The sequence below is a fragment of the Siphateles boraxobius genome, unplaced genomic scaffold (genome assembly GCF_051911475.1).
Source record: "Siphateles boraxobius isolate OS27281-9 unplaced genomic scaffold, OSU_SipBor_1 12, whole genome shotgun sequence".
NCBI classification, from domain to species: Eukaryota; Metazoa; Chordata; class Actinopteri; order Cypriniformes; family Leuciscidae; genus Siphateles; species Siphateles boraxobius.
In genome coordinates, this window is record NW_027508722.1 from 4,148,252 (window position 1) to 4,172,788 (window position 24,537).

General features: G+C 39.6%; 1 protein-coding gene across 1 annotated transcript in view; it reads left to right on the top strand.

Annotated features, from left to right (window-relative positions):
* Positions 1 to 14,146: 14,146 nt before the first annotated feature.
* macf1b (microtubule actin crosslinking factor 1b) overlaps positions 14,147 to 24,537 on the top strand; it is a 36,284-nt gene continuing 25,893 nt past the window's right edge. The window contains exons 1-19 of the mRNA XM_077205470.1: positions 14,147 to 14,773; positions 14,951 to 15,007; positions 15,093 to 15,251; positions 15,957 to 16,123; positions 16,673 to 16,832; positions 16,919 to 17,003; positions 17,116 to 17,357; positions 17,580 to 17,699; positions 17,805 to 17,912; positions 18,023 to 18,241; positions 18,578 to 18,781; positions 19,018 to 19,249; positions 19,372 to 19,598; positions 19,856 to 19,978; positions 20,079 to 20,180; positions 20,624 to 20,725; positions 20,834 to 20,998; positions 21,076 to 21,231; positions 23,426 to 23,623. Of these exons, the coding sequence (XP_077061585.1) occupies positions 14,210 to 14,773; positions 14,951 to 15,007; positions 15,093 to 15,251; positions 15,957 to 16,123; positions 16,673 to 16,832; positions 16,919 to 17,003; positions 17,116 to 17,357; positions 17,580 to 17,699; positions 17,805 to 17,912; positions 18,023 to 18,241; positions 18,578 to 18,781; positions 19,018 to 19,249; positions 19,372 to 19,598; positions 19,856 to 19,978; positions 20,079 to 20,180; positions 20,624 to 20,725; positions 20,834 to 20,998; positions 21,076 to 21,231; positions 23,426 to 23,623 (3,390 nt within the window). The 5' untranslated portion in view covers positions 14,147 to 14,209. The remainder of the gene's footprint in view (positions 14,774 to 14,950; positions 15,008 to 15,092; positions 15,252 to 15,956; positions 16,124 to 16,672; positions 16,833 to 16,918; positions 17,004 to 17,115; positions 17,358 to 17,579; positions 17,700 to 17,804; positions 17,913 to 18,022; positions 18,242 to 18,577; positions 18,782 to 19,017; positions 19,250 to 19,371; positions 19,599 to 19,855; positions 19,979 to 20,078; positions 20,181 to 20,623; positions 20,726 to 20,833; positions 20,999 to 21,075; positions 21,232 to 23,425; positions 23,624 to 24,537) is intronic.

Consider the following 24,537-nt stretch of genomic DNA (forward strand, 5'->3'; position numbering starts at 1 on the left):
TGAGACCAGTTTTAATGGTCTCCACCCAAGGTGTTCACCCTTTTGTCTTATGAAGTATAGCATCTCATTTCTCATGACATCATACTGTACGGTATGTTCAGTAAAGTTCAGTGAAGCTCAGTTCAGTTCATTGAAGTGGAGAGACATTTATGCCATTCTACCTATGTTTTTAGATTTAAAACTACAAATCCTTATAACTAACACTAAACATATAACTAAAAAAAGAATGTGTAAGAATGTGGATATATAAGAACCAATGATTTTATTTTTATTTTTCATTTATATGAAATTTTCTTATCACATACGAAAGCTTGTTTCTGCCACCGAATAAAAAATGTTTCCCCTCATTTCTCTACTTTTTTGTCGCAATTGCTTGTTTATATCTCACAATTCAAAGAAAAGAGTCAGAACTGCAAGATATAAACTAACAATTGTGACAAAGAAGTCTGAATGCTGAAATAAAAAGTAGCAATTAACTTTTTTTTAAATTATTTTTCAAGGAACAAGCTTCCCTATACGGTATACTGTAACATGACCACAAAAATAAAATAAAAAAAATAAAAAAAACATGAACGTTGTTCCTGAGGACATCCGGAATATGGCAGACCTCTTTGTTCAGTGGTAATTGAGTGGGCAATGGCCCTTTTTTGATCAAAAAATCTCTGTGATAAGAATAAAGCTGATCAAAGGCGGTAATCTGATGCTTGTAACACACTGTCCCCATGGTGCCCGGGTAAGAATCCCTATCAAATATGCTCAAAGAATATGCTTGAGCTATAGCCATAAATCCCAGATCCCTGTGGGTGAGGAGAGAGAGAGAGAGAGAGAGAGAGAGAGAGAGAGAGAGAGAGAGAGAGAGAGAGAGAGAGAGAGAGAGAGAGAGAGAGAGAGAGAGAGAGAGAGAGAGAGAGAGAGGTGCAGCTCCTCAGAGGAGAGCTCTTTTGTGTTAAGGCTGGTTGAGGAGAGTGGGGCGCAGGTTTGTGTTGGGGCCCCTTGCACACATGAGCGAGCACTCTGAAAGCACATTAGACTCAGATGAGACAGTGACGAACCGGAGAAAAACGCAGGATCTTACAGTGGGAGTTCTCTTATCTTTCCACAATAGAAAAGTTGTAACACTCGTCTCTCTGTTTTATCTCTTCACTGTCTCACTTACATCAACAGTAATTGAGCCGTCCGCTGCCATTCCTGTAGTCTATTTTTATACTTAATGTCTACAGAGGAACACAAGAATCTAGATGTTTTAACTATTCTCTTCTTGCCCCTTCAAACCTTGCTGCCATGATGCTGGTTGCCAGGGTGTTGCTATGCAGTTGCTAAGGTGTTCTGATTGGGTTTTAGCATGATGTTATGCAGTTGCTTCTAATCTTTAGATATGGCTCAGGTTCCTCCTTCAGTGTGAATTATGGGATTATTGTAAGTATGTTGTTGGGATGTTACCTGTTTTAGTTTGCTGGTGAAAATGGTCCGTCTGATCTTTTATTAAAGTAACAGCTCATCTCTCCTTAATAAAACACATGATTTAAGGAATCATTCATGTCTGGATCACAAATGCTACCTAAGGAGTTACCTTAAGTTTTAGCTGTCGGTACGATTATGAATAATAGTAATAATGATACTTGTCTTAGCAATTCTGAGATCTATAAATGTGAAGAATCGTTGGTTACACTTTATTTTGATAGTCCGCTTTAGAACATTCTACTAACCATACAGTAAGTAACTTTGCAACTGCATATCAAGTATCTCTCATTAGAGTATTAGTAGACTGTTAGGTTCGGGATCAGGTTGGTAAAATAAGTGTACATAATTGCAAAGTTACTTATACAGTAGTTAGTAGGATGTCTGAAGTAGACTATCAAAAGTGTTAATGAATCTTTTTTCTTTGATTGTTACACTTCTATAAATAAAACAACACATAATTACACTGCAATTTCACTGCAATTATTAATCAGGGTAATACAAACAAATAAATAAAATATAATTAAAATAAATAAAAAATTAAATTAAAAAATGTGAAAATTTAATAGTGATGCACCAAAATTTCAGCAACCAAATATTTATATTCATATTTATAAAGGGCCACGCATTTGGCTACATATTAAGCTACATCAGGTAAACATGTCAGCTTTGTGAATGAGTGATCAAAAATTAGAATAGCAATATGTAAAATTTGTTCAGTTGAAAATTCAAGAGGCAGCTTGTTTACCGAAGAACTTTACAATGAAAGTTTTAATTTATCCCCCGAGTCCACGACAGACTGAAGAGCATAATAAGTTCAGATACCCAGTCACTCAAATTTAATTACAAAAACTTTATTTTTGGTTTTAGTTTTCAGCTAAATTGAAAATGTAACTTTGGTGTTTTGTTAAAAAAGAAAAAGAAAAAAGAAGGTGCATCACTACAAAAAATGTATCCCCTTTGGTTTGATTCTTGCCCGGGCCTCATTCACTCATTCATTGCTTCCTGAGAATGCTAAAGTCTTTGTGTGTCTTTGTCTCTCTTTATCCTGGGCCTGTGAACTCTTCATCTCAAATGAGCCTACACACACATATAACCTGCAAACAGAGCCGTGATGGAGCACGGTGAAACACACTTCTGAGAAACACACTGGCTCATCTAGCTTCCGAAGGCAGAGCACTCTTTTACTTGCATAAAGAATTTTTAAAAAGCAGGTTGATTGAAATTTGCAATTCATGGTTAAGTAAATAGACTATTGTTGTAAAATGAGCTCCGTTTACTCGGTCCACCATCTAGACTCCTCCGCCTTGGCTCCTCCCTACATCGGCTCCACCTGGACCATCCACCTTCCACCCTCGACCCTCCGGCTCCAACTTGTTTGGATGTCACCTCTCTTATGCCATGGACTTGTGAGCTATCCACTGAGCGCCGTTTCTCCACCCGTATGGCTCCGCCCTCCCTCCGGCTCCACCTCAGCCTTTAGTCCCTCCGGCTCCACCTTAGCCCTCTGGTTCTACCTCAGGGGGTTCTCCGGTTCTGTCGTGGACTCCGAACCCTGCACTCTTGTGCCAATCCATCGGCTCTCTGTCTGCGCTCTGGGCTCCTTCTCCATCCGTAGTCCCAATGGCCCCGACAAGGACTCCTACACCATGGCTCCTCCCTCCCTCGACTCCGCTGTGGGGAATCGTCCTGGTTGGACTCTGGATTTACACCGGACTCCTTCTGCTCCTGTCTCTACTCTGGCTCCTCCCACCATCTTCACCACCCTGGACTTGTCTCCTGTCATCATCCCTGTCTCCCTATCCTCTGCCAGCTCTGCATCCTCCTCCAGAGCCCCCGCCCTCCCTCCTTAGATGGACTCTTTACGGCGTGAGGACACACCTTCCGGGAGTGGGAGCTACTGTTACAGTTATGTTCTGTTTTGGCTATTTTTCTTTGTGTTTTGGTTCTGTCTTCATTAATTGCCTGTTTGACCTAGTTTGCAGTTTATTTGATTAGTCGTTCCATTCACCTGTTTTCTTGTTCATTATCTCATTAGTTCCTGCCAATTGATATCCTGAGTTCCTGTCTATTCCTTTGTCCTTTGTTGCCTATGATAATATGGCTGTGATTCAGTTAAGTAATGGTACCCAGAATGGTGATTCTGTTTCCCTGTGCATTCCTGTAAGTGAGTTGGAATTAAAGACTATTCCTGTGATTTTCTTGTCTTCGTGCATTTTATACTACAAACGTATTGTGACAGTAACAACTTTGTTTGTAGCTCGAAGCTTACTACCTTTTCAAAAGGGTACCATTACTGAACTCTTTAAAAACATGTCAAACATTCTTTCTGTCACCTTCTTTTGTCACCCCTTGTTTTTAATCCCCTGTGATGGTTTAATTTTCAATATCCCAGCAAGGAAGCTCTTCACATTGAGACAGTCATCATCAGTTGTATTTGGAAGTGAACGTTCTGGTGACACATCACTGTGTTTGTGGAATGACACTTTGATTTTGCTGCCCAAAGGAGATCCTTGTGTAGTTTTCCATTGATCATCAGGCTTACGGACGGCCTCAAAAACAGGGTGTGATATGTCCGCTGAGGTGCTAATTATATACTGGAGGACCCATTGTGTGTTATTTGATTTGAAAGCAGGAACGGTGGGGGAGGAGAACATGTCTGTTGGATTAATCCACTTTAAGGCTCTCTGGGTATTTACACACAGGGGACCTGTGATCAAATTTGGGCACATCTGCAAACCATTTGGCATTACGCTGATTCATCTGCTACTCTCTGAACATACAAGCCTCATTCATTTCACATGTGCAGCAGTCTGCCAGGCAGACAATAGATCTGAAGTGAATTATTACTCATATCAGAGACTTTAAATAGTCTTTACAGTCCATTGTGCACAATATGCTATATACATCATAGCATGTGAACTGCAGAATACATTCGTTTGTAGATTGTAAGACTGACATTGCCATAGGAGTGAATAGCATAAATACAGTCAACTCCCTGACCAACATTATCATATGATTCACACACTGGGTAAACGATATGGTCAATGAGAGGAAAATTCGATTTTTCCTTTGAGTGATCAGGGAGCCTGGATCAGGTGTCTCTGTCAGATTGGGTTTATAATCAGCAGTGCCAAGTGTTGAGACGGCGCTTACGTCACTCTCTCTTTGGTTCTTTCTCAGAATTACTACATTGGAATTATCTGTTAACATAGATCAATAATACATTTATGGATAGATGTATCAACACAATCGCATGGCAATTCGTAACTATTTTAAGTTTTGGCGAAATTGTGGCTAATTCGTATGAATTTGTATAATCGCATTTGAATGTTTTCGTACGATATGCATATGCCGAGTGAACCTTCATGCTTACTTTATACTTTAGTACTTTATTCTTACTTTATTTCATAGCATAGTTCATTTGAATTTTTAGAATCATTATTGGAGTACTTCAGTGTCACATGATCCTTCAGAAATCATTCTAATATGCTGATTTGCTGCTCAAGAAATATTTCTCATTATTAGCAATGTTGAGATGTTTACATTTTTGTGCAAACCATGATTATCCAGGATTCTTTGATGATGAATAGAAAGTTCAAAAGAACGGCAATTATTTGTAATAGAAATCTTTTGTACATTATTATAATAATGATCTCATGCATGTCTAATGTTACGCATAGAATATAATATAAGTATTGTATTGATGAAAAAGATTTCAGGGCAGGAATGCACATTGCTACCCAACAATTTACTACCCAAATTGTATCTAGAATTAAAATTCTTGCCATGTGAATTCACATACATCACAAAAAGAAGTTCAGAATGTTCTGTTTAAGGACCATAACTCAGGACAGACATTGATGCCCTGTCTCTGTTTAAGAGCCTGGTCAGGTTAAACATCTTGACCTCATGGGATCACACCACTGAATTTCCTTTCCCAGGACAGTCAGGGTGACAGGCATTGTTGCTCCTCTTTTTTCCTCGTCTCCTCCTTTTGTCTAATTTATTTTCCTGGCTGTCTCAATAGGGGGATGGGCTAGGGTTAATAATTTAAGTGCTGTGGTTAGTGTAGTGGCCGTGTCATCCCCTCTTCTGCTGGTCCCCTCTGAATTAGAGGGACTCATTCATCTTCATAAAGTGGATGTGTGCACTCTGCCGCTCTTCTGCGAGCTTTCATCTTTATTTCCCACTCTTCCCCATTCCACTTCCCTGTTCTGTGGACACTGCCTCCCGCTTCAGTCTGGTGGGAGTGGTTCTCCTGCTACGTGGGTGGGGTCCACTCTGATGACCCACACCGTACCGTCGCCCCAGCTCTTTATGCTCAAGGTCAAGCATTCTCAAAGACCCACATTCTTACACTGTATTCTGTGATCATTTACACTGCCTGGAGTCAGGAAATGGAGCAAGACAATAACCCATTTACACCTAGGCCCTGTTTACACCTGGTATTGAGATGTGTTTTGGTCGATCGGATCACGAGTGGAGGACGCTAAATACAGGTGTTAATGGGGTCTAAAATGTTTTGAGCTTGTCCACTTTCGACCACATTCAGAGGCAGTCGAAAACACATTTGACCGGATTGTGTTCGAACAGCCGCAAAAATCCGCCTGCTTTCCGCCTACTGACCTAATACGGAGACATTATGGGAAGAGCGCTAGCAAGGGAATTAAACTTTGTCGACTGAAGACCCAAGTTTGGTTTGAAGATGAAAAATTTACCAAGCACAGCGTTTTCTCACCATTCCTGATTTCTAACACACACTCACAGTATTCGGCGTGATCTTGCAGCTGTCAGAGCAGAAATGAAAGCATGTTTTTCTGTTTTCTCTGGTCGTGTTCATATTTAAATTGTTCGAGCTTATTTTGTCCTTTAGATCGGAAGATCTGAATAGCCCATAAATTTACCCGACCCTCCCCTCAAAGAAATTAGGACAGAAATGGTTGAAAGTGGACAAAAGAGATGGATTAAAACACCAGGTGTAAACGGGTAAGTGTCTCAGCCGTCTACCATGTGATCCAGTCGACCAAAACGCATCTTATTACCAGGTGTAAACGGGCCCTACAGGAGGAACGCTGCTCTGTGCTATAAAACCTAGCTATAATTACTAGATTAGCAATCCAAGTCCTTTCACTGTCTAGCATTACCTATATTATTATCAATGGTGTAGAAACACATTGTAAGTTTGTGTGTGTGTGCGTGCGTGCGTGTGTGTGTGGCTATAATTGTGAGGGCCAAGTGTCCTCACTTACATAGTGAAATATTATGAGAACGAACTTGTGAAGACATTTTACTGGTCCTGGCCTGGTAAATCCTACATTATGTGGAAAAATTTCCCCTCAAAGATGTCAATATCCAAAATGCTTTTCTTGTGGGGACATTTTTGGTTCCCATGTGGAAAACAGCTTATAAAACACTAACTAATGTTTTTTTGAAAATGTAAAAATGCAGAAATTTTTTTGTGATCGGTAGGTTTAGGGGTAAGGTTAATGTACGGGGATATAATATACAGTTTGGACAGTATAAAAATCAATATGTCTAAGGAAAGTCCCCACATAACATGCGTGTGTGTGTGTGTGTGTGTGTGTGTGTGTGTGTGTGTGTGTGTGTGTGTGTGTGTGTGTGTGTGTGTGTGTGTGTGTGTGTGTGTGTGTGTGTGTGTCTAAAAGAATTCCATGAAAGCTGCACTTGTATTTGATAAAAATGCTACATCAATGACATCATGGATTTTGAAGTGTGAAAGTGTCCAAATAGGTTTTGAGGGCACAGTATGTAAATTTATGGTGGTCTCACAAGGACTTCAATTTTCTCTTCCATATGTTAGTTTCCTGTTCTATTGAGCAATTGAGTCTTTTTTGTGTGAGATGAAGGATAAGGCCAAGTAACAGCGCAGGTGTTGGGTAGAGTCTTATTGTGTGGCAAAAGAATGAGAGAACTGTGTTTGTTATACACCTGAGTCTCTTCCCCCTCCCCTGTCCTCATTGCACCTGCTATACACACCTCTCCTCACTCTCCCTCTCTTCCCCCATGGGAACCAATCAGAAGGATTATTTGAGATTTGACACCTAGACACAGTGGTGATAGGAGCTTCTATTCTCAAGCAGCAATGGAGCAGAAAGTGGACATTCATCATCACGTAACTCCCATGAAACTCTGACAAGTCCTCCACGCTTTCTCTGCTGTTCTCTGTTTGTTTGGCAATTTCAGGACTGAAAGTGACTTGAAAAGTAATCAGAGATGTCTTACAGTAATTAGTCGTCTTTGTAGCTGTGGTGGGGGCTTTGAATAGTCATGGGGGTTTTGTGTGCGGGATGGTTGGCTCCTTTTGTAGCCCGCCTCAGTTTGCCCTGCGCTTGCCGCGGAGAGGGAGGGATGAACGAGAGCGAGGGGCTGGAGGCAGCTGTCACTTAACATGTGAATGTTCGGGAGCAGCCTGGGGGTCTTTAGAAAGCTTTTTTATCCACCTCGTTTTCATTAGAAGCTGAGTTTGTGAGCCAAAAGAGGAGCTGGGGGAGGGGCTAGTGCTGGGAGGGAAAGAGGGAGGTGAAGGGGCTGCTCCTCTTTCTAAATGTCTGGCACTAGAGTTCACACAACAGGCTGCCGACTTACGGACCTGCTTTAACTCTACCAAAATCACCAGATGGGAAATATGTAGTATTCTGGACCTGGAAACACAGGATTTAAGGAACTTTTTTTAACCGCTGAATGTCCCATCATTTGCTTCACCAAGGAATTCCTCTATCGGAGTGTGCACAACAAAGGCAAGAAAGAGAGAGAATACCGCTGACGGGAGGGGGCAGCCGGAGGGAAAGAGGGACATTGTTTGCTTGTGGCTGTGGGCGACGGAAAAGCATGGGTCATCTTGCATAAAGTGTGTGTGTGTGTGTTTAAACCGGGATTTGTGAGTAAGTGAGGTCCTGTTTGAGCAAGTGAATGTGTAGGTTTCGCATGTTTATACGTCGCTCCCGCTGGAAAGGAAGGCCTCTCAAAGGATGCTGAGAGAAGACAGGTTTTTTGTTCTCCTGTTTGAATAATGACGGAGGAACTTGTGGAATTGTTCGGTTAGCCGTTTGTCCTACTCTATGAACAGGGGTAAGTATGCACCACTGAGACCCAACCGCCACAACCGCCACCGCTTTCAGCTCATGGTGGGCTCATTCAAACTTTCTCACTGAAACCGCCAGCTGCTTTTGGATGCAGGGAGACAGTGATGCTATGCACTGAAGGGGATTTTGGCACAAATGTGGTATGGATAGAAACAGCTTGCAAGGATTTGGGTGTAATTAGTTCATTTGCTGCTGTTTGTGACTGCTGCTACTGTACTGTAAGTATCTTTTTTTTATGAGTACATTCATATGAAATATTCATTGGCAATTACCAAAACCCTCTACTAAAGTTAAATAAAAATATAATTTGTTATTCATCCCTTTTGTATTATTAACTTTTAGATTCTATATCAACATGTTGGTTAAAGTATAAAATCAATTGGTAGCATTTTATTTTACAGTTTATTTTACACTGTTCCCCATGTACATACTATGTACTTACTATAGTAATTACAATAACTGGGTAATAACTATGGACTAACCCTGAACCTAACCTTAACCCATGTAGTTTATATATATTATTATTTATATTAACAAGTACTTTCTTAGGTAAGTACACTGTAAGTACATGTACTGTAAAATAAAATGCAACCAATCAATTGGACTAAAAACAGTTTATACATATTTTGCATTTATGCATTGACTTTGTATTTATGAATTATCATCAAACACTTATCTTTCTAGTGAGTTACCACACTACTCTTCTCGTTAATTAGAGAGACCACTACAATGATTACCGCACAAACTCAACTAGGCAAAGTACTAATTTATGATTATTAGGAAACACATAAATCCAATTCGAGGGAGCCAACACTCTCACTGCTTTGGATACGAGTTAATCCACCAGCAGAAGGACACCCGTATACACCGTCTGTCTGCCATATTGAGGTCAGATTAGGAAAGGGTATTGTCAGGGTGCTCTCTGAGAGCACCCACACCCATTGGTTTAATAGGTAAAGTGGAGCATTTCTGCCCCCTTTATTTATTTAGCATATAATTAGTTAGAATATGACAGAAGAATCTTTCAGTTTGAGCTGGGACTTAATTAATCTTGCCTTATGGATTGTTGATACACAAAGCTGTCCATCACAGGGGTTAATCTAGCTCGCTGGGAGGCCAGTCACATTAAGGCCTCATAAATCAATATCAAGAGGTTACACGGGGTGGTCTGAAATCAGACTACATCAGAGTTAGGTTAAGTGGAAGGTTCGTTCAGATAAGCCTTGATAAACATGCAAAGGAGAATCAATTGGTATCATTTATCACAAGCTTTAGAAAATTACTTTCATTCACTCTGTGATGTTAGTGTGATGCTATAACAAAGTTTAACCAGCAAGACTTCCATGGTCAAACAGCATCATTACAAAAACCTTTCTGGCCTTTTGAGCAAACAGGGAATTGCCTCATTAAATGTAAATATTGCATCACCTCTATTGATATGTTCAGTGTTGAGGTGTAGAATGTTGAGTCACCTCCAACTCCATTGAAACATGTGTTACAGGTGTTAGACACCATAACATAATGCTTGTAAATCTTTATATTCAAATGACTATTTCTACTTTCCCTCCCATCCTCCTTGTGTAAACCACCAAGGCTAGGCATGAGATGGATGGAATGAGTTAATTTAATTAAAGTTAATTTGAATAAGATCATTTGTCAATGGTGATATTGCTCATATGAACTGCAAATAGATTTTATGGATTTATGTGCTCATCAATGAAGAGACACTTTTGGGCAACACTTTGGAATACTGTTCCGTCATTAATTAATAACTAGACAGGAACAAATGAGTAATGCAGTATAAACATTCTCACAACTACTATTAACTAATAGGAAACTCTGATTAACGAAATAGTAAGTAACAGTGCTCAGTTGAATGAGATAGTTATCTATTAACTAATCAGTAAAGATTTTTTTATACCTTCCAGAGAACTACTATACAGGTTCGGGATTAGTGGGAATAACGCATAATATACAATTATTTTAATGTGAAAATAATGGTAACCTACTAGTTACACCTCAAGTATTACCAGATCCTCCAGAAGGAAAAACTTTTATTTGGATCAGTATTCTAAAGTGAAAAATATCTCTAGAATTGACTGAAGTCATTGTAAGTTTTTTTCAGGTTTTTGTAAGGTTATGGATAGTAATGACTCAAGTGTTACTAAATCCTTCTAAAGGAGCTACTAATTACTGGATCAGTATTCTAAAGTGAAGATCATTGTAACCCTCTAGTAATGACTCAAGTCTTACCCTAAAACCTTCTAAAAACATTTAATGCTTGCAATGACTTCACTCATTATTAGGTAGTTATCATGCTTTCACTATAGAAAACTGTTCCAAATAATTCGTAATTCCTTTAGAAGGATGTTAGAAGGAACGCTAGTCATTACTATTGGGTTACTATGATCTTCACATTATAATTAATGGTCACACTTTAGATATGGGTCCAATTCTCACTATTAACTAACTACTAACTATGACTTTTGCCTCAATAAACTCCTAATTACTGCTTATTAGTCGCTTATTATAAGTCGCTTTGGATAAAAGCGTCAGCTAAATGATGAATAAATAAAATAAATAATAAACAGCCAATATCCTTGTAATTTGCATGATAATAAGCAACTTGAGAATTGGACCCTAAGGGTTACCGAATTAATTATACATTAAGCATTATTCATGTTAATTATGAACCTGTATATAGTTGTTATGAGTAGTCCTTTTGAAGATATGACAAAATGACAATGCGGTGATTAGTTCTTGCTTTTTTCAGTTACGTCTTCTCTCTAAAATTAAATCCTCCCTTTTTGAGAAAACACTAGAGATTGCAATCCATGCGCTCATTACATCGCGGTTGGACTATTGCAACTCTCTCTACTTTGGCGTACCCAAAAAGTCTATTGCGCGTCTCCAATTAGTACAGAACGCTGCTGCAAAGTTCCTCAAAAGAAAACGCAAATTTTATCATGTTTCACCTATCTTAAAATCTCTGCATTGGCTACCTGTGCATTTTAGAATCGAGTTTAAAATTCTTTTATTTGTCTTTAAATCCGTAAATAATCTGGCACCGAGCTATTTGTCTGAGCTACTCTGTCCACACAACCCCACACGAAACCTGAGGTCTGGTGATCAGAGACTTCTGTCTGTCCCCAGATCTCGGTTAAAGAATAGAGGGGACAGAGCCTTTGCTGTTGCTGGCCCTAGGCTGTGGAACAGTCTTCCGGTTTACATCAGAGCTGCTCAATCTGTAACTGTTTTTAAATCCTCTCTTAAAACCAATTTTTTTTTCTTTAGCTTTTAATTCATTGTGAGCTTCTGTCATGAATGTGTGGTTTGTCTTTGTTCTTTATCTTGTGTATTGTTCAGCACTTTGGTCAGCCCTGTTTGCTGTTTTTAAATGTGCTATATAAATAAATACAAACTTGAAACTTGAAACAAAATAGTGGTTACTGATTAGCTAACAGTGAACTACTGCATTCAACTGAGCGCTATCAATTACTAATTCGTTAATCAGAGTTTCTTTTTAGTTAATAGTAATATCTTAATTGTTTCGCTCAATCAATTTTTACTCCCAATATTTTTATTGGTGTTTAACAAGACAAAACATAACTGTACATTCATTGAATCGAAAAATTACAGATTGTCTCAAATTAAATCTCTCCCCCCATCCAAATTAACATAAACTCAGTTACTCACACCTTATGTTCAAGGTAGGGGGAGAAGTAAAGGAAAATAAAAGCTCAATAATTTTTTATTCTATGTCCAGAGCATCAGACTCATCATTACAGTATTTCCTGTCACGTGTTAGCAATGTGAATTCACACATTATACAAGTTAATCCACCCTGCTAGAATGTGGGCTGATACTAAGTCTTCTGCTCCAGTGATCTAGAAACACTGAGTCTGTCTGGTGTCTGGAGCCAGTTCCCTGAACACCCGTCATTAGCATGCAGTGAACCACACTGACCTGGACTGACCCAGATCACCTTTGCCAATTAACATACACTCTTATCTGCACTCAGTAGAGCTCTGTATTACCTACACAAACAAAACTGTCCGGCATATTGTGCCTGGAATGTCCAAGAGGTCAAAATGTCATTGCATTCTGTATTTGTTTTAAATTATCAAAATTTAAATGAGCAAGTACATCATAAAAAAAATGTCCGTAAATAAAGGAAAGAGGGTCAAACTAATGCTATATGCAGTGCAGTAGCTTGAAGCCACAACATTGCAACCTAAGACTGAAAATGATTTGTAAGCAAAAACGAAAGCGACAGTGCCATAATAAATCATGAATCAACACAGTTTGCATACTATCACATTTGCTGTGCATTGACTAGATAAAAAAAAACAATGTTTATGTTTGTAACAATTCCAATCTCTAAACCAGTTACTACTTTGCCAATAAATAGCCTTGTCAAGTTATAGTTTCCACCATTGCCTGATATTAATAGCAATAATTATGTCTAATGTCAGCGATGCCAAACTGTAACATTGTTTTAAACCAATTAATTTCAACAAATCAAAACAACAATGGCATTTAAGTTACTTACATGCTCATAAGACATATTTTCCACATATCCTTCTTTCATTATTGTAGGAGTTTAGATGTTGTTAGTGGCATTTATTCTGACAAGGCGATTTTTGTAACCATGTCCACAGTGGTCCACCTCAGGCCATCAGATTCATCTGCACAGAATAGCAGAGCCGAAAACACAACTCAAGCAATGACCAAAACACTGTTCCTCCACAAGTAACTTGTAGTTAGAGGGCCAAAAGTAAAAAAAAATATGAATTTGTTATGTGTAAAACATAGAACAAGTTTTGAATCATTTAGTTTTAATGTTTGTTCACTTTTTTCCTGAGAAAGAGAGCATAGTAATCATATAGTCTCCTTTAGTTTTAATATTTACTCAATCAAATAGTGTCGATAGTGACATATAATGTCTCTGCAAAAATGTCTGTGCAGAGTAGACTGGTTGTGTCTACGTGTTCATCCCTGTCCTGCTACTCAGGCTTGTGGTCTGTGTCTCCCAGTAAACCATGAACACGTGCACTAAAAAAACACTGTTCATTCTTTTGTGGCAATGAAATGAAGCAGCATTTCCATGCCTGTCATATTTGATCAGGAGCTAAATAGTTTCCCAGGGCCATCCCGGGGACAGTCTTGGCAGAGAACAGTGGCTGTGTCTGCCAGGAGGAACCGTGGGTATCCTGGAGGAGACTGCCCTCATAAACAGGCTTGTCACTTGCATTTGTATGGCTAGTACTAGCAATTCTGTGTTCATGTTGTAGTTCTCCAGCATTAATCTGTCCCCTCTTGATCAGGACAGAGCCTCAGTCAAGTGTTACCATTTCTGCCGTATAAATAATGATGGTGGTGTTTGTTGGCGTGAAAGTGGTAAAAGACTCCTTTGTAGGACTGCAAGGAATCTAATTGAGATTTTAACTCAGTGGTCTTTGTCAGACCTGGATGAACCTGCATTAGGAAACTGGAAACTAGTACCATTTCCTTGAAGGGGTAGAAGTGTTTTTACTGTTTAAGAAGAGAATCTTCTCACTTTGACCTTCCTTGTGTTGTAGGTAGTTTAGGCGACGGCTGTATGTATGGCAAAGGGACCCGATTAACCTTTGGGTTGAAGAATCATGGGTAACCTCATTAGCAGACCTAGCTGTTTGGGACAAAAGTCCAAACATGTTAAGTCAGATGAGAGCGTCTTGAAAGAGTGCTACCAGCAACAGAGAGAATGGCCGCTCCCAGAGCCTCCTAGAGAAGAGAAAAGGAAAGAGGATGTGGAAGATGTTCTTCGACAAACTCCAACACCAGACAAGCAGAGGAGTTCCCCAGCCCCTACTGTCACCACTACCAGCACTCTGGACAATGCTTGGAGAAGCACCCCATCCCCAGTTAAAACACCACGAAATGGGTCTTTGCCCAGAAGGTCTAACGTTCCAGAGTACAGAAGATCCCCCATTAGTCAATATGGATCCATGGACAGAAGAGCCAGCCTGCAGAGAAGGGATTCTGGAAGTCCCTGGTCCTGGAAGCCTCTGAACACTCGAGAGGTTACCGAAGTCACAGAGGTGACAGAGACTATAGTGACAGAGATTGTGGAGGTGACAGAGTATCCTCCTGGGGGGAAAGGAGGTGACCCTATTGTCACCAGAACTGTTAGAGTCCTTACTGGAGCTGCTGAGGAACTTGCAGAGGTTATTCAATTTATAATAATGATTTAAAAAAAATCAAACTAAGGTTCTTCATCGAGTTTTTCTTTTCTTTTTTTAACCATCATTTACCATTTTCATTTAACTGATTTTGGAGTCAATGTATCAACTGTGTTCACCAGTTGTTCATTTTCCAATCAAATAAATTGTTGTGATTCACAGCTGCAGAGTGATGGTCAGTCAAGCTCAGACCAGGAATCAAGTGTAAATCAATGGAAGGTACAATTCAATGATCTTTTCTTAAATTGTAATTTCTTTATGAATTTTTGTTACATTTTTAACATATTGTTTGTCTTATGTTAAGGATGGTAGAAGTGCTTTGGCTCTGAACGATGAGTTGACATTCCAGCAAAATCTGGAAACACTGATGACTTGGGTCTGTGATATTGAGGAGTTGACAGCCAATCAAAAACCACCATCCTCAGAGTTCAAGGTAGTGAAAGCCCAACTGCAAGAACAGAAGGTATGTTCAAAAATCAGTTACTGCTATATACATAAATAAACAAGCAAACAATAAATACATAAATATATATACAAATGAATAGTAAAAATAGATTAACCTATTTTAAAAGTCTTGTCATGAAATTCCACATCCTTGAGTTGAGAAGCCTACGTTCATGTGCCTCTAACTGCCTTTGTGTATATTATAGGAAAGGGAGGGGAAAACAAGTAATTCACCTCGTAATTTGAAATAGCCATCTTTGTTAGTTTAGTGAGTGAGGTGAAACATACCCGAAAGTCCACAATGCTCCTCTGATACATGATACAAGCATTTGGCTTTAGTGCCACAAAGAGACAACAAGTGCATTATAAAACTTGCAGATTTTCACGAGTAGCAATACCTCTGTAAACACAATGTCTGTTTGCTTCCTCATGCAAAGCGTCTTCAAAGACAAAATAATGATTTTGAGACGATAATGTTCTACAACATTGTGTTAGGAAGTTAATTCTGCAAGTTTCTTCAATAGATGGTTGGCATTCTACAAAGATCAACACATTAATGTAAGCCACTTAAAAAGTCAAAAAATGGAAATGTCCAAAATTGCCAAAGGGTGTACAATGTCCAGTCCTAAGGTACTCTGAGACCAGGATTGAGAACCACATGCTTGAAAGCCCTTGGCTTTGAAGGAAACATATGATTTGTCCAAAAACACTTCTTGTCCTGCAGCTCTTACAGCGACTCCTAGAGGACAGAAGACCCAGTATAGAGACCATGATGCAGGAGGGTCCACACCTGGCAGAAGGGCTTCAGGGAAATGACAGTGAAATGACCAAAGTGCAGATCTCAGAGCTCAAACTCAAGTGGCAGGCTCTACTTGAAGGTGCAAACAGCAGGTCAGTCTGGTCCACACTGCAGCTTACTTTGGTCCGGAACTACCCAATTAGATGGGTCTGCCTGACTGACATATAAAACAACCCACCAGAACATCTTTAACATGATGCTTTGGGTGGGTAAATCTGAAACCCTTAAAATCCCTGGTAGCAGAGATAATAACTGGTATTCTCATATATTGCTTGAAACTGATTACATCAGAGTTATCGATTTACCATTATATATATTCTCAATAACAATTTACACTTACAAAATTATGTTTTATCAACAAAGTTCTGGAAGGATACTTTAAGATACCTCTGTCCCACGACACTTTTCGAGCATCCCTCCACCACCCCAACTCCTCACTCTCTATTGTTCCTATCCCATTCAGGGATATGGGGGGAGAACTCTGGGTTCGGGCCAAATTCCGAACTTGGAGCCCTCCTCTCAGACAGCACACCAAATATGCATACTCTTTACATACATACATCTAATCAGAGATGGTGTGAACTAATTAAATAATACTGCCACAAATAGAAAGCAATGAAGGAATACAAGTTTTTTGACAGACACAGGATTCTGGAGGTCATTCTGCCAAGGGCTCAGCTATTCCAGGAGAGGACGGACAGACTTCAGCAATGGCTCATATCTGTGGATCAGGACTTAGCCGAGCTCCGCTCTGCCGAGAGAGGGATGCTCCATCTGCAAGAAGCCACAGGACAGGCCAAGGTTAGCAAAACATTGCAAAATTTCATTAATAAATGTTTGTATTGCATCAATGTGGAAAGAAATAACATTTCTCTATCACCATTTAGTCTGTCATGGAAGAAATCAAATCTAAGAGTGTCGACCTGGGGAAACTTCAACAATGTGCTCATGAGCTCATGGAAATTATTTCAGGTGGTGTTTCCTCCATTTCTACTTTTATTTAATTGATTAAACTGAACTTCGTACAATACCCACAATAACATTTTTTTAAACATGTTTTGGTCCTTTACATGCTTTTTTAAAGAGGAGGAAACCCAACTGGTGCAGGAGCGGGTAGACAGTCTGCGTATCAGGTACTCAGTGATGAGTCTGGGTAGTGCTGATGTCCTGCAGAGGCTAGAGCAGGCTCTAGAGGCGTGTAGTCGATGTACCTCCAGTCAGGAAGACCTCCACCTGTGGCTGGGTCGTATTGAGAGAGAGCTGCTGGTTCCTGCTGCTCAGAGTCAGACTGGAGACGAAGTCTTGTGTTCTGCTGAGAGGCAGAAGGTAAGAGGCAGTGCTTTGTCCTTTATTTGGCCATGTCAAAATCTAATCCCATACACACGATACTGTTCTGGTGGACCGCTGTGACCAGTGCAGTGCAGCATTGTGTGTAGTGGTTTAAAGTGTTTTAGGAAGTGGCTCCCTGAGCAAGGCATATAAATTCAGGATGCTGAACTTTACTTTACTTTTGGATACTTTATGGATAAATGAACCTGGTTTTCTTAGTTGGAACAGGCTGTTGAGAAAGAGTTGGGTTGGTTTCAAGACACCTCACTGGCACTAGAGGAGCTCAGAGTCATTCATCTAAACCCAGACATCATTGCATCCAATCTCAATGAGCAGAAAGTGAGTTTTTGCACATTTACAAAGATTTTTCTGTGTATATTTATACTGTTGTTACTGTTGTTAAAGTTCTTCAAAATCAATCATATAATGTATGTTGTTCTGCAGATACTTGCTGTAGAGATTCTGCAGCATAAGTTTAACATTGAGAAAATGGTGAAGATTTTGGAACTCCTGCAGACATACACTGAGGAAGGGGAGACACCGAGACTCCAGGTAAGATAATGTCCATTCACTTTTGAAATATTTCAACACAAAGACCTACTCAAGGACCAACAAAATACTACTCTGTCTTAACATCTATCTTCTCTTTTTTGTCTCCAAAGTCATCCCTAGGCACCTTACAGGAGCAGTGTCAGGTTACCACTGCCACTAATTCCCACGTTGTGCTTCAACTGGAGCATGCTCAGTCGCTCTTGTGTCAATTCTCAGAAGGCTATGCTGAGGTGTTACCATGGTTACAAGAAACCAAAGCCCTTATTGGCCAGTTTACCCTGAACACCATCAGCTACGAGGGTTTCCGAGAACAACAGGACCTATTGCAGGTACTAAACAACCTGCATCTTCAGAGCAAGGCATTAACAATAGATGCCCATGTTTGTGCTTACATGTGCTACAAGTACAACACATTGGACTATTGGACTATTTCAGAAAATGTATATTTTTTGTGCAGTATGCAGTATTCTCTAAAGATTTTAATAGTTTGTATTTAAAATTGTTTGTATTTAATAAATCACACAGTTCATTTGAAAATGATATAACTTTGTAATTTTATTCGACTTCATAAATAATTATTCATAAATAGTCATTCATTAAGTAGTTTCAGATAAAGCAATACAAAGACAAACATTTAGTCATGGTGCTCCATTACTTCCAAACAGGGCATCAGAGAGTCCATAGCAGAGCATAAGCCACTGATAGCACGACTGATCATGCTAGCCCAGCGTCTCTCTGACCTGAATACAGCTCAGGGACAGGAGTTCTGCCAGAAAGCCAGAGACACTGAAGAACAGCATCTGTCCATCAGAGACAGGGTTCGAGAAGCTGCTGGAGTTCTGGAGGAGTCTCTACCCCGCTATACACAGGTGACATACCTGTACATGTAGACGTTTATGTTAGCTACATTTATGCATTTTGGCTGACACTATTATCCAGAGTGACTTAGATTGCATTCAAGGTATACATTTTATCAGTGCTTTCTTACCCTGAGAATCATACCCATTATATTGCTAGTGCTGTGCCCAACTGTTTGAGCTACATGAACGCCACCTTAAACAAATATTACCTGTTTTCCTCCATACACTCTGTATGCCCTTGTCAGCTGAATGACAGGATGACTCTGATTGGAGAGAGACTGGAGCGTCTGTGTAGTCATCTGCAGGCCTCAATTGCTCTTCAAGGCCTTACCCCACGGATTCAGGAGCAGCTACAAGACAACAAGCACACACTGTTTGAGCTCTCCAAATTGGATCTGGACCTCAGCAGTGTGAGGACACAGGCTCAGGAGCTCCTGACCAACACAGGGGCTGTTGGGGACAGTTCCATTTGCGCAGGTACCTCATCTCCTTGTACATAAAGCATTAAATGATACACATTATAAAGCATCTCATAAGCATATTGTTTCAAATGCACGGTCTTACTATGATAATCTTGGTAAATCTCCTTCCAATTCCAGCTATTCAAGAGCGGGTTTGCAGTCTAACAAGCCACTGGGAGGAGGCTCAAAGACAAGCTCAAGAGAAAGAAAAGTTGCTCCTCAAAATCCTTGATCTGGCAGTCAGGTTCTGGAATGATGTGAGTGACATGACAGCTGGACTGAATGATGCACAACAAGCTGTTCTGGACCTCAATTCCAGTCGAACAGATTCAGAAACCATCCGACAGAGCCTGGAGACCATGCAGGTAGGGTACCAAAGTGACACTGTAGTCAATGTTTCCCAGCTTAAACAGCTTGGGCTTTGCTGGTTTGGTGCTGGTCCAGCTGGTCCAGCTGGTAAAACAGAAAAGCTGGTTGACCAGTGTATTAATGCTTGCAAGTACATATTATGCTGGGGACTAGCTTCCAAAAGGGTCTTTAAGGATGTTCCCTCATTGTCTCCTGAGTTTTGAAGAAACTCTTTGTCTCATACCATCCATATTTTCATATCCTGCCTTCTCAGACTCTCAGGGAAGACATTGATTCTCTACAAGGTGACCTGGACACACTAGGAATTGTGGGAATGGAACTCATGTCAGCCTGTGGTGACACAGACAAACCAGAGGTCACCAAATGCTTGGATGAGGTTTGTATTTGAAACTGAAATGATACTAAATCCTATAGAATAGCTGTACATCATACAGTTAATTATTCAAATTTCACTACCCAGCAGTCTTTCTCCGCAGCTTTACGGCACATGGAACAATCTCAGTAAGATTTGGACAGGGTGCAACAGTAAGTTAGAAGAATGTTTACGAATGGCTCTCCATTATCAGGACAGCATGCAGGTGAGTTAGCCAAAAGAAACCAGTCTAAATTCTTTGCAAGACATTCATAATGCATGTTGACCACATTTAAACAATCACAAAGGATTGTCTGTTTATCCCTATTTCAATCTTTTCTCCTTGATTGGTGGTAGGTCTCGGACTACAGTTGTAGTATTTCAGTATTCATGCCTCCACGTGGTTATAGCAATGAGTCTCTTACAGACTGGCCAATTTCCTGCCAATTGGATGCCCTTCTGAGAGAGACTAGCAATAGAGAATTTAGATTAAAGTCAGTTTATTTCAGTACATTTTCTTGTTTTTCTTTCTTGAATTTTCTTTTTGACAGTGAAAGAACCTGACAAAATGTGCATTTAAAAATATTCACATCTATTTTAGGGTGGCTAAAGAAAACTTTACAAAAGGGTTTTTAAAAACAGGTTTAAAAATAAGATCTTCTTTTTAAGGGACTCTTTGAGTGGCTGAAGTCTGTGGAGTTAAAATCCACTGAGGAGTTCTCAGTGGGATCTGACCTGGGATCAGTTAAAGAGCAGCTATGTGACCTAAAGGTGAGACCAAACAAACAACCTACCCTCAGAAACTGAAAACTGTGTGAATGAAATTAATGATCAATTTCATTAGAGCTTTTGTGATGATGTCATCACCTCCCTTTTCAGGAATTTAAGCGGGAGCTCTATCAGAAGAAGATTGAGATAGAGAGTCTAAACCATCGCTTTGTGTGTCGTCTTTCCCCGGGTACTGAGAGGCCTGGGTCCATCTCTCCACTGTGCGACTTCCGTCAGCGGTGGGACAATTTGGAGTCAGTGACTGTTAGCAGACAGGTAAGATCTTAGCTAAGTGAATAAAATTATTTTTTCATCATAACAATACTTCAACGGAACAATGTGTTTTTGAGCAGCATCAGTTGGAGTGTGCACTGCTGGGCTTGGGTCAGTTCCAGAACACTCTTGATGAGTTGCACTCCTGGCTCTCCCACACGGCTGACCTCCTGCAGGCCTCTCAGCCAATCAGCATTGACCTGCAGACCTGTGAGATAGAGCTAGCCAAACACAAGGTACAAACACAAGCTCTAAGTGTCTGAGGCATGTTTTATTGTTGAAGATTTACATTTACATTTATTCATTTAGCTGGCGCTTTTATCCAAGCGACTTACAATTGCTATATATGTCAGAGGTCGCACGCCTCTGGAGCAACTAGGGGTTAAGAGTCTTGCTCAGGGACACATTGGTGTCTCACGGTGGTTAGGGTTAGGTCTCTCACACCAAACCCAGGCTGCATAGTATCTACCACGTGGGTACTACTTTTAAAAAATACTGTGTGAAACAGTATATCGCACAGCATTGTAGAATGAAAATTGTATTTGTAATCACTGCTTAGTCACAGAGCTTGAATAGGGTATAGCTCAGTTTCACATTATTATGATCATTATTATGATTGTTATTGATCATTATCGTCAACTAGCCAGCCATCATCAATAAGAAATATCAGTAGATGCGCACATTAAATAAGCATGATCTGCAAATATGCAAAAAAATGTTTCATTTTATTGACACGAACTGCTGTACACTATCACATTAAACTTTAAACTCAAGTTGCTGATAATTCAAGTGCGTGTGAGCAATCAAGTGAAAACAGCAACAAAATATACCATAAAGTATTTTAAAAAAAGCCTGTGTAAATGTGTGGTGACAATGTGCAACAAATAAAATGTATACAAAGTACAATAAAAACTAACCAAATATGGGATAAAAATGTGTTTTCAAAATATTTTAAGAAGAACTCTATGCTATTATTGTGGTTTTTTATCATTTGAAATCTCTAGTACAATTAAAGTAAAGGCAGCAGGGAAAATACATTAGGTTTGCAGTATTTTGCCTAAAGTAGCCCACCACATACAGACAGTAGATATGTTTCAATCGAAAGTTGTGAATATAACTTGTGCGCAAAATTGGAATATCACATAAAACATCCAGCGAGTCCAAGAGAACAAAATGGTCACAAAATGGTCACTTCCTGATAAACTACATAATTGGCGATAAATATCACTAAGAAAAATGGAAGTTGATGCAGTAGGAGAAGCCACTATGTATAATAATGTTCATATATATAATAAACCATTCCTCACAGCGTGCAGACGAACCACAATAAACACGGTCATGTTAACTTGCTTTCTGTTCAAAAAGATCTAAGTCTAAGATCTAAACTGGTTGGTCCAGTTATGCCGTCCGATTGCAGTCATGTCTTTGATGCGTATTGAGGAATTTATTGGGGAAATGTGTTTCCATCGTAGTTAATTCACATGTTTTCTTATCGGATAAAAAGTGCATAAGTTGAGTTGAGCACATACATTTTATGTGCATATTAGAATTTATTCGCATCTTGGCGTTTCTTTTATAAGATATCCCAAAATGCACACAAAAATAGTTGGATGGAAACTAGCTAGTGATACACAAATGTGGTTATACATTTAAGCATATCATACAATGAGCTTAATGTCACCATGATATCAAAATTGACAGTTCTTATTTTTTATGGAATACTGCAGTATTTTTTTTATAAATGATTTTCCAGTGCACATCATTATTTTTATTATTTCATGTGTGCTCATAAACTTGAATCAAAATTACTCCCCCTCCCTTGTTGCCTACATACACAGGGGTTCTTTTTTTCCAGTGTAGCCAATATTTATTAGTATGATTGTAGTAATTAGCTACTGTTATGTGCAATTTATCAGTAATTAAATCATTGAGTTGTTGACTCCAAAACAGCAGCAATCGGATCAGTTCAATTTGGGAATGAATCGTCCAGAGTGATTTGTGAACCGATTCAATGGCTCAATTGAGTGATTTTATAATTAATCTAGCTATCTAACGAATCTAATAAAACTACTGCATCTAGGATCAGGTCCTGATTTCTTCAGTTTAAAATAACAAAAACAGTGAGTGTTTTTCTTATTAAATTGAATTTAATAAAAAGTAGTAGGCTATGCATTGAAGTGAAGTAAATGTTTCCCGGAATAAATGATCTGTTTTGATAAAAATTCTAATAAGAAATACTTAAGTTTCATTCTTGAAAAAGGTACAGTAACAAAGTAGAAATATTAATAATTGTCCCCAGTAATATGTCATTACAATAGTGGCTACTACATGAAAAATACTGCATACTTTTTTTTTGTATATGTAGTTCCGAACGTACTTATAGTATCAATCTTTGAATGACTTACTGTAATGGTTGTTGTGTACATCTAGGTTCTGCGGAATGATGTGATGTCTCATGTGCGCACGGTAGACTCTCTGAACCAGGCCGGCAGAAACCTGATGGAGTCTGGGGCGGGAGACAGTTCACATGTCCTGCAGACTCGTCTTGAACAGCTGAGTGAACGCTGGGAATTTGTGCGCTGCGAGACCGAGCGCAGACAGCTAGAGCTGGAAAATAACCTCAGTCAGGTGACCACAAACACCAGCAAATAAACTTGATTACAGAATTATTTAAAACAATGTCTTTAATTTAATAAATCTCAGTCCCATTGTCCTCATGGGCCCTATTTTAACGATCTGAAACGCAAGTATCAAACGCAAAACGCAAGTAACTTTGTGGGCGGATCTCGCTGTTGCTATTAAACCGGCGGGATAAATGGCTCTTGCGCCCGACGCAAATCTAAAATGGATTGGTCTGAAGTAGCTACATTACTCATAATTGTGGTTTGGGCGTAACGTGCAATGAACCAATCAGAGCGTCATCTCACATTCCCTTTATAAGCGTTCCATGACAGATTGCTATTATAATGGCGGATTTGCAAGGCGCACGAGTGGTTTACAGCCGAGGAGATACGTTCTCATCAGGGCCGTAAAAGACATAGAAGTGACATTGTATGGGGATAGGAGAAACCCACCCAAATTAGCTTCGGTTAAACAGTTGTATAATAATTTGGGTAAATGTGTAAGCTAGACTTATGCCTATTTTTTCACATCTTCATGGGCACCACAATGATTTCCCTCGTGTGGTAATATTTTTCCTTGTAATTAAGTATGGTTTGCAAAGATGGGAACTGCTGCGTCTGTGTAAATGAGAGAAGCAAAGTGTATGCGTGTTGTGCACACGCTACATTATGGCCAAGCATGCGCCCTTAAAATTGCATTTGAATAACGTGCCACTGACTTTAGACTAGGTATTTATGGTCTGTGGCGGAATTGTTTTCTGAAAATGCAAAATAGCACCAGGGAACGTTTGTGCTGGAACACGTCTCCTCTTTTCGCTGAACCGCCCCCGGGAACGCAAGTTAATTCCCTAATTTACCGACGTGCGCCTGTGGAGGGAAAAGTCCGCTGTGCGAAAAGTGCAAGATAGGAATGATACATGC